We start from the raw sequence: 10,361 nt of genomic DNA on the forward strand, positions 1-10,361 counted from the left end.
TCATAGCCCACCCGGTTCATGCACTGGCTTAGTACTAGTTGGTATATGTTGGCAAAGCTCTACTTTATTGAATCAATCAACCCTGCCTACTATCAAGATTCCTTCTTGCTAAGGGAAGTGGAGGTCTGTATTGTAAAAGAACTAAAAAATGACTTGATTAACACGTTAATGACACATCAGAAATTACATGTGTCTGTGTATATACATATATACACATATATGTGAATCTCAGTATTTGGAGAGATATATATCCAAATAAATGTTGGCCTATCTGAATACTTACTGTGAGGAGACTGTGATCACATTATAGTGAGGGTCTTATTTTAAAAAATAGTTCTAGAACATTGTTTTTGGAGTTGTTTTCTTAACCTATGGCACAAGCTCCTCTGCTAGATGCAGTTGCAGAAAATAATGTCCCTTGTGAGGGTGCATTTGCTTTGTAGAAGCAGCCAGAAGGTTTTGGAACCAAGCTGGTTGGGGAGATTGGGGATTTCACTGGCCAGCGATTCCTGCTGTGTTTAAAACTATTGATTTCTTGGTGCCATTTAGATCAAGAAAGTGAGGGAGTGAGTTGTGCTCATACCTGAGGGAGGCCCATTCTATACAGAGGGAAAAGCAAGTGAAAAATCCCTGAGGTAGGTACGTGTGAGTTGTACTTGGAGAAGAGCGAGAAGGTCCTGTGTTTGAGGCAGAGTGAGAGAGCCAAGGAGTAGAAGGAGATGACATAAGAGGGGCCTGCCATCTGTAGAGCCTTGACTACGTCTGGCTCTTGCTGTGAATGCGAAGGGAAAGCATTAAAGAGTTATGGCCAGAGATGCCATGTGACCTGACTTAGGTTTTGAAGGAAACCTCTTGGTTGTTGGTTGAGAAGGGACTGTAGGGGTGGGGGTGGGAGCAGGGTACATCTACGCAAGAGAAGATGGTGGTTTGGACAAAGTTGGTGGCAGCAGGGGTGGTAAGAAGCGGTCCAAAAACAAATATATTTTGAGCATAGAACCAACAATATTTGCTGACAGATTTCACCTGGGGTTCAAGAGAAAGAGAGGAGTCATCAACCAATGACTTGAAGGTTTTGGCCAGAATACCTGAACAGATGGTGTTGCCATTTACTGATCTGGAAAGATTGTAAGACGGGCAAGTTTGGAGGGGAAGCTTAAGTACACAGTTTTGGACGTGTCAAGACAGTGATTGCTGATGAATGGGATCTAGTGTCCTGGTAGAAGGCTTGGCCTAGATAGGAGCCCAGATATCCACTCTGTAGTAATGAGAGGTGAAGGGGAGGCCAGGTATGTGAGCACAGGTGCAGGTAAGTGGTGGCAGAGTAAGCATATGATAGTTCTGACTTTTTCCCATTTCCTCAATGAAATAGGAAGTAAGATTATTAACTGGAAGTCAGGAGGGCCAAGAAGTGACGTAAGTTTGGGAGAAAATGAGAAAGTATGAAATAGTCATCTAGAAGAGCCAGTGACTAAATGTACTAAGGTTATGTAGTGTGATTGGCAGGCAGCAGTGCGGGCCACCTTTAGGCTTGTTATCCTGAGTTTAAAGGGAGACCCATCAGCATGGTGGGTGAATCCAGTTGTGGGTATATTAAGGTCCATGGAATCTAAGCTGGATAGGAGGGAGAAAAAGTGGAGTAGGAGAGTACAGGAGAATGAAAAATCTTAAAATCAAGGGAGCATAAGTTCCCAGAACAGGGTGGGGTAAGAGATGTTGGAGGAAGTACTGGAGGGAGAGAGCTGGTAATGAGAATGCCTGAGGCAGACCCGCTGATTCCAGTGTGCAGCCAAAGTTGAGAAACACTGAGCTAGTCTGGGCCTCAAGTAGCTAATCTGCAATAGGCAACTTCTGAGGCCCCCACAATAAATCACAGGTGGGCTTGGACTGCCTTTCCTGGAACTGATAGGACAGCTGTGCATGTGAAAGAGATGAGCACCTGGAAGCTCAAGGGACGGTGCTGCTGCCACCTGAACAAAGGTGATAACTGAACTTCAAATTGACAGCCTCTGGAGTAGCAATGCTTCTCACACTTTAACACGTGTGCATATCGCCTGTGGATCATGATAAAGATTCTGCTGCGAAAGTTTTGGGCTGGGCTTGAGACTCTGAATTTCTAAGTCTCATGTGATACTGGTGAGAAGGATCAACAGGTGGTCCCTGGGCCAGCAGCACTGGCACCACCTGGGAGCTTGTTAGAGATGCAGAACTTTGGCCCCACCCCATAGCTATTAAAGGAGAATCTGCAAGATCTCCAGACTGTTTGTCTACATAGGAAAGTTTGAGAAGCATTCCTCTAAAACATTGGTTTCCAACTTGGGCTGCACATGAGAATCACCTGCGAAGATTTTATGACCACTCCCCCTCAACCAGGGTGCATTACAAACCAATTAAATCAGAATATCTGTGAGTAAAGCCAGTGGCTTTTAAAGCTTCTCAGGTGATTCCAATATGCAGCCAAGGCTGAGAAGCACTGGTCTAATATTACCGTCCTACAAGCTGTTGGCTAATATGCTGCTCTCTGAGTTTGGACCCACCCAGGTCCAAACAGGAAGACCAATGCTTAGGCTGCCTGTTTCCTTTGGACAAAACCATATCTCACACCCAGTGACCTTAATGGACCCCATCCTTCAAATTACTCAGAAGAAAGTCTCTCTGGGAAAATCCTGCTGTTGTATCAAGATGCAAAATGTGGATGCAAAAGGGCAAGTTTTAATTCATGCAAATATCTGGAGGTTTGTCTTAAAATTTTCTACATTACAACTTGCTGAACATTTTTTGTTTCAAGTGGGAGTAAAAATCTCCAAGGATGGGCCAGAAATGTCTAGGATTTCCTTGCGGGGGCACTGGGGACTCTCTGGTTCTAATGAGAACACAGAATTACAACCAAAATGTTTTATAACAGGCTGGTGCCATGTGGAGTGGGTCTTGTTGAACCGATTGTCAAACCGCAGGGACTGAGAAATGAGGCTGTGCTTGAAATTTTCAGTCTTTGATGATGCTTCACATTCATTTGACTATATTTGCTGACATCCTCTTCTGGATTTTGCTAAGTTGAGCCATTACATCATTGAGAAAGTAATTTATTTAGAAGTCTTCAATCAATTGTGATTCAACTCTGAAGTTGCCTTTGATTTAAAAAAAAATGATACACATGTCCCAAAAATTAAGAGTTAAAAGGAGAATTTAAGCAAAAATGTTTAAACCTGTATCTGTCTGTATTGCCCTTTTCTTTTTTTTTTTTAAAGATTTTATTTTTTTTCCTTTTTCTCCCCAAAGCCCCCCAGTACATAGTTGTGTATTTTTAGTTGTGGTTCCTTCCAGTTGTGGCATGTGGGATGCTGCCTCAGCATGGCTTGATGAGCGGTGCCATGTCTGCACCCAGGATCCGAACCAGCGAAACTCTGGGTCAACGAAGTGGAGTGCCCGAACTTAACCATTGGGCCACCGGGCCGGCCCCTGTATTGTCCTTTTCTTTGCCAGTGTCTTCTGGTTGTTAGTGGAGTCTGTCAGAGGTACCACATGCCCCGGGCCTGTCATTTTTTTAAGTGCTCTCTTGGAGGGAGATTTTGATTTTTCTACTCTTTTCACTTAGTGTATACTAAGTGAATCAGTAATACTAAGTGACTCAGTAATCAAGTGATTCAGATAAAGAGGATTATCAGAGCCTTCATGTTTTGGAGTCAATTTCAGGGTCTTTGGGCTAGAAATCAAAAGGAAGAAAAAGCAAAAAGAGATTCTAAATTTGGGGCAACACTGTAGTTTGAATGGATGGTTTGGTATGAGAGAAGCCATCCCAGGAGAGAAAATAAGGAAATTGGATTAAAAAATTCTTATATTTGATAAAGAAAAAGAAAGATGTGAAGGACACGTTAATTAGCCTGACTGCAGCAATCATTTCACTATATATATATCTCTCTCTCAAAATATTATACACTTTATGTATATACAATTTTTATTAAAAAACAGAAAGAAAAAGAAGGAACAGAGAGTAAAAGAGCATAATCGGAAATAAGAACACCCATTTATAATCTTTTTAAAAAGTATAATTGCTTTTCTCCACCACCCCTTCACAGATGCATCCTCTTTCCTGGTGTCATTTGCTCATGGCTCGTTCATCTTATGGGACAATCTATTCCCCACTCTCAGTGACTAGCTTCTGGAATAGAATAATGCTCATTTCTGCTAAAAATAACCAGGGGTCATTGGAAAGCAGCACATTCCACGTTTCCAGCAAGAGACTTCAAGATGTACCTCAGATAGCTTATTAACACAAAGCAAGGACACTGTCAGAAGTACGAGGCTGAGGGTGGTATCAAAAGATAAAGGTTAGCTTGAAGATAGAGTGTCTGGTGGCCACTCCCACAAAAAAACCATAGTGATTGCCGCCATTGCAGTTTATTAGAAGCTGTTGCTTTGAAAGGCTCTTAACCTCTAAAGGGACTCAAAAGGAAGGAACACATAATAAAAAGTGTGCCATGTAAAAGGCGTATCTACCAAGGCGAGTCGATTGACTGATGCTCTCTACCTCATGGAAATCACACAGGAGGGAAATCATTTATTTTGTAAAGAAATACAAAACACTGATTTATTTACTGCAATGTTCTCCTCCTGGGAGGGGCTTCAAGCAGTTCTTGCTGCTATAGTGACAGGTGGTGTAGCACAGGCTGCTGTGCGCTGCACCTATCCTATTTCTCAGGACTAAAGCACCCTCGTCTCCAGTGCTGGGAGTGTTGGAGGCTGACAGCTTGCTGAGGGGAGCTGCCTGGCTGAGGATCGCATCCCTCTCTGGTAGCAGCCCCCATCCATCATCATTGAAGGCTCAACCCCCCTTCCTCAATGAGAAATGCTTTTGAAGGGCCCTCCCATCTCCAGAGCTCCCTGTGAGATCCACTGAGGCCTTTGCTGGGACCGCATCCCAGTTCAACCTGCCCCATCTTGCCCCTTTCACTCTCTCACAGGTGTACAGGTGTTGATCCCGGGAGCAAGCCACAATAACCTTCCTGCCCTCGACCCTCTATCTCAGAGTCTGCTTCCCTGAGAACCAACTTGTATGTACATACATATGTTCTGCTTGAAATCTAAGAAATGTTTTAGAAAAACCAAAACAACTAGACCTGCTGGGTTGATAGAACAAAAATATTGAAACGAGTAGGAAAACAGATGGCAGATTGAGCCTGCCAAGGAATGCCACACCAGAGAAATTTACATTTGATTCACCCTTTGTTCCAGTAAGTATTCTAGAATGTGCTAATTTATTGTGCACCAGTTACTCATACCTGGGGAGCAGGCAGATTGGTGATAAGAGCTTCTAGAGGGGCTGGCCCCGTGGCCGAGTGGTTAAGTTCGTGCGCTCCGCTGCAGGCGGCCCAGTGTTTCGTTGGTTCAAATCCTGGGCGCGGACATGGCACTCATCAAACCACGCTGAGGCAGCGTCCCACATGCCACAACTAGAAGGACCCACAACAAAGAATATACAACTATGTACTGGGGGGCTTTGGGGAGAAAAAGGAAAAATAAAATCTTTAAAAAAAAAAAAACCTTTTAAAAAAAAAAAAAAAAGAGCTTCTAGAACAGACCCACTGGTGTCAGGGAGGGGCTGTGGAGAACCTTGTGAGAATGGCCAAGAGAAACGTGCTTTCTCATCCTAGTTTCTCAGTTTCATTATTAGCTCTGCTAGCACCTGGGAAACCTGCATCTTTGCTTGGGAGCCTGCTGGGTTGTTTCCTGCTTGATTTAGCTGTTTCTATACCCTTCTCCATTCAAGAACCTTTATATCCTCAAAATTGTATCTGTGGCCATCTTTTGCCAATACAAGATGATTCCATTGCGATGGCTGTGCCAATACCATCCTCATGTCTGATCAAAGTAGAAATTTGGGATTACCATGTTTTCCTCTCTTATTTTCTATACACTCAACCACCAAGACTTGCTGATGCTACCTTCTAAATATCGCTGTAATTAGTTTCCTTTTCTTCATTCCATCTACCACTTCCCCAGTTGAAGCACAAATTATCTCTTTTCTAAACTATTATAAGGCTTTTTTATCGTCACTTTGCTTCTAGTCTTGAATTGGGGTACCATCTCTAACATCTATTAAATTCTTTAAAGTTCTCCATTCTCTTCTCACACTTTCTCTTTTTTCTCTATAGTCCTTTCTTGAGAGATCTCATCTACTTCCGTGGCTTTGACTAATGTTGATATGTTCAAGATATATTAAAGATGCCAAAATATCCATCTGAGACTTTTCTGTGGAGGACTAGGCCTCTGTATCCACTGGCCATTCTTCAAACTCAACTTCTCAAAAAATGAATTGACCAAGGGCCAGCACTGGTGGCCTAGTGGTTAAGTTCAGAACACCCCACTTCGGTGGTCTGGGTTCATTTCCTGGGCTTGGACCTATACCACCCGTCTGTCAGTGGCCACGCTGTGGTGGAGGGTCACATACAAAAAGAGGAAGATTGGCAGCAGATGTTAGCTCAGGGCAAATGAATCAAAAAAAAAAAAAAAAAAGGAATTGGCCAATTTCATCCTCCAACTGGATCTTCCTCCTCTATTCCCCATTTCGATGAATGAGACTACCTTCTTTTTCCCAACTGCCCAAGATATAAACCTGGGTGTGGTCTTTGATCTGACCATCTCCTTAATTCCCCAAGTAAGACCAATCATCCTAACTCCATCTTCTTAAATATCTCTTGGTCTTATCTCTTATCACCACACCTATTATCACTACCCGGGTCCCAGCCCAAGGTCTCACCTAGATTTTTTGTAGCCTGGATTTCAGCATCATCCTTTTAACTGATTTTTTTGGTCCATCTGTTGTCCTCCTGCAATCCCTTTTTCACTGGGCAGTGAACGCGATCTTTCTAATCTGCAAATCTGCATTCCTCTGCCTGAAATCCTTCAATGCCTTCTCATTGTTCTTATAATAAATATCTACAGCTTATAAAAACCCATTGTAGTCTTGTCCCTGTTTGCCTTTTGAACAATCTTTCTCCCCACAAACTCCCACTCTCACTCACAACACTCAGGTCACTGGAATTCCTCCGTTCCTTGAATGTACAATGCATTTTCTACCTCTGGGCCATTTTGCACCATGTTTCCTCTCCCTAAAGACTCTTTCTGTCCCATCTTGCCTCACTCTTTGCCTTACTACTTACTCTTCAGCCTTCATATCTCGGTTTAACTTCCTCTTCCTCCCAGAAACCTTCACTGAACACAAGTCCACGTTCAATGTTTCTCTCCTTTGATCCCTTGACATCCTCTATTTACCTCTATGGTACCTTTTATCAAATTCTATTGAAATTGCTTTTTTTATGGTTAGCTCCCTGAAGGCAAGAACCATATCTGCCTTGGTTATTCTTGTATCCCCAGATTGTAGCACAGTGCCTGGCACAAAATACATGCTCAATAAGAATCTGACTTGATTAAGGAGGTAATGAATGCCTTGGCACAAGCAGTGCCTTCTTCTGAATGTCCTCCTTTGCACCCTTGCTCACTAGGCAAACTCCTGCTCACCATTCAAGCCCCAAAATCATGCCTTTCTGACCTCCTAAGGGAGTCACAGGGCACAGATCCCTGTTTTCCATATCACCCTCCTTCCCATCATCACTTTTTGTCATATGTTTTGCTCATGAGTCTGTTTTTGCATACCAGACTTCAAATTCTCTGATGGTAGGATCTATCTTTTTTTCTGTGTATATTAGCACCCATTACCTAGCATAGACATGTGCTCAAATATTTGCTGAAGGTAGGAGGGATTGTAATAATAAAACCGGGCCTGATTTTCTTCTGAACGTGATATACTTGATTTAAGCCAATTCCCAAAGAAGTGTTCCGCACGATTTGTTCATGGATGTGTTACTGTAACATGTTTATCTTACCATGGATACTAGTTGCTAGGTTACAGGATTTGATGTTCTCTCATTACATTGAAATTCATGCTTCACTTATGTTCTTTGCCCACAATCATAGTATTCTAAAGCAATTTTTTAGGAAAAAGAGATTCATGGCATGATCAATTATTTGAACTAATTTGGAAAATGTTAACATAATGTAAGCTCTTTTCAGATCTCTGAACATTTTCAGGTTGTGTTGTTAGCTCTATGTGAAAAGAGCATTGTATAGACTTTTTTCTTTTTAAGATTTTATTTTTTTTCTTTTTCTCCCCAAAGCACCCCGGTACATAGTTGTATATTCTTCATTGTGGGTCCTTCTAGTTGTGGCATGTGGGACACTGCCTCAGCATGGTTTGATGAGCAGTGCCATGTCCGCGCCCAGGATTTGAACCAACGAAACACTGGGCCGCCTGCAGTGGAGTGCGCGATTTTAACCACTCGGCCATGGGGCCAGCCCCTGTATAGACTTTTATAGGTTAACTATTGAAAATATCTAGATCAGGGGTTCTAAATCAGGGGTGATTTTGCACTTCATGAGACATTTGGCACTGTCTGGAGGCATTTTTGATCATCACAAGTGTGTGGGAGAACCTAATGGCATATAGTGGGTAGAGGCCAGGGATGCTGTTAAAAATCCTACAATGTAGGGGGCTGGCCCCGTGGCCGAGTGGTTAAGTTCGCGCGCTCCGCTGCAGGCAGCCCAGTGTTTTGTTAGTTCAAATCCTGGGCGCGGACATGGCACTGCTCATCAAACCACGCTGAGGTGGCATCCCACATACCACAACTAGAAGGACCCACAACGAAGAATATACAACTATGTACTGGGGGGCTTTGGGGAGAAAAAGGGAAAAAATAAAATCTTAAAAAAAAAATAGTGTCTTTTAAAAAAAATAAATCCTACAATGTACAGGGCAGCCTCTCCCACCAAAGAATTATCTAGTCCAAAATGTCAGTAGTAGCAAAGTTGAGAAACCCTGACCTAGATGAAATAAAAATCTCACATTTCACTCAGACACACTTTTCTATTTCAAGATAGAACATAAATAATACTCATCTTCCAACTAGAAGACCAGAGTACAGTCCCACCCATGTGCCCTTGCTCTTATATTTCAATTTTTTTTGTCTTTAAAATGGTATTTTAATATTGATCACATGAGGTTGTTATAAAAATTAAATATGTTAAGGTATGAGAAGACCCTTAGTTCAGTATATGGCAAATAGTAGTTACTAAATAAATATTTGTAAAAACAAGTCCATGAACACATAGGGGATGGGGTTTAGCAGGTAGAGATGAACAGAATTTACCCTGAGTAGTTCCTGAGCACCTCACTCTTTTTAGGCTCTGAACATGCATCACCGTTCTGAGAAGACTTTAGGGAAGAATAGGCATTGACAAAGATCCAGGGAGGTACACATACATACTTTTTGTTCTTCTCGCTCTACAGCTGCGTTGCATTTTTCTATTCCCCAGTTTCTCATAAAGTCTCTGAGATAGCCAAATAGGGTTCCAATTCCATATCCCAAGTAAGTGAAAACCATAACGTGAAGAGGTGCTTCTTCGAAGAACTCAACAAGTGGCTTATAAATATGTGGCTTCCCATTTTGCTGAAAACAAAAAAGAAAATTGAAGGTTAGATCTCTCCCATTACAATAAAGTATGATACTTAAAATTTTGGACTTTCAATCTTTTCAATTTCAAAGAACATATTTAAGATTGTAAAAGATAGTTGGATAGAATTGGAAATTGATAATTGAAGAGGGTAAACAGAAATGTGCATTTTATTTTACAAGACTTTAATGAAATAATTGATTCAGGCAAAAATTCTCAACAGATGCTAAATCCATTAAGTGAAAAGTTAATGAGGAATAAGGTTTTTTCAAGATGCCAAAGTAGGACCCCATAGATTACTCCCTAATCACAGACCTACGGTTACTACCTTAACTAGGTGATCAAATTATATCATGGATGTTGGAACAACTAGCCACTCTGTGCTCTTATCATGACATAATATTCAATACACTGATGAAACATTTAGCCTTAATTCAGTCAAGCTCTTATATCTAACTTCTATTTCACAAGAAATATTGAGATAAAGGAACAGGTAAATAACCTCATGAGGAAACAATCAGATAATCCACATTGTGCAAATTTCAATAAGACAACTGGTCTGGTCTTTAAAAGCAAAAATAAATAAGTGGGACTACATTAAACTAAAAAGCTCCTGTGTAGCAAAGGAAATGATCAACAAAATGAAAAAGCAACCTATGGAATGGGAGAAAATGTTTGCAAACCACACATCTGATAAGGGGTTAATATTCAAAATATATAAGGAACTCATAAAACTCAATAACGAAAAACAAAGAATTTGATTAAAAAATGGGCAAAAGAGGATTGGCCCAGTGGCATAGTGGTTAAGTTCATATGCTACACTTCGGTGGCCCAGTGTTTGCAGGTTTGGATCCTGG

The 10,361-nt window shown here is 41.6% G+C and overlaps 1 protein-coding gene across 1 annotated transcript in view; it reads right to left on the reverse strand.

The window, feature by feature from the left end:
• The window catches only part of SPTLC3 (serine palmitoyltransferase long chain base subunit 3), a 113,733-nt gene extending 104,236 nt beyond the window's left edge, over window positions 1-9,497 (reverse strand). Inside the window, exon 1 of the mRNA XM_046678288.1 lies at window positions 9,318-9,497. Coding sequence (XP_046534244.1) covers window positions 9,318-9,434 — 117 coding nt within the window. The 5' untranslated portion in view covers window positions 9,435-9,497. The remainder of the gene's footprint in view (window positions 1-9,317) is intronic.
• Between the last annotated feature and the right edge of the window lie 864 nt (window positions 9,498-10,361).

Source organism: Equus quagga, chromosome 12 (assembly GCF_021613505.1).
Source record: "Equus quagga isolate Etosha38 chromosome 12, UCLA_HA_Equagga_1.0, whole genome shotgun sequence".
NCBI lineage: Eukaryota > Metazoa > Chordata > Mammalia > Perissodactyla > Equidae > Equus > Equus quagga.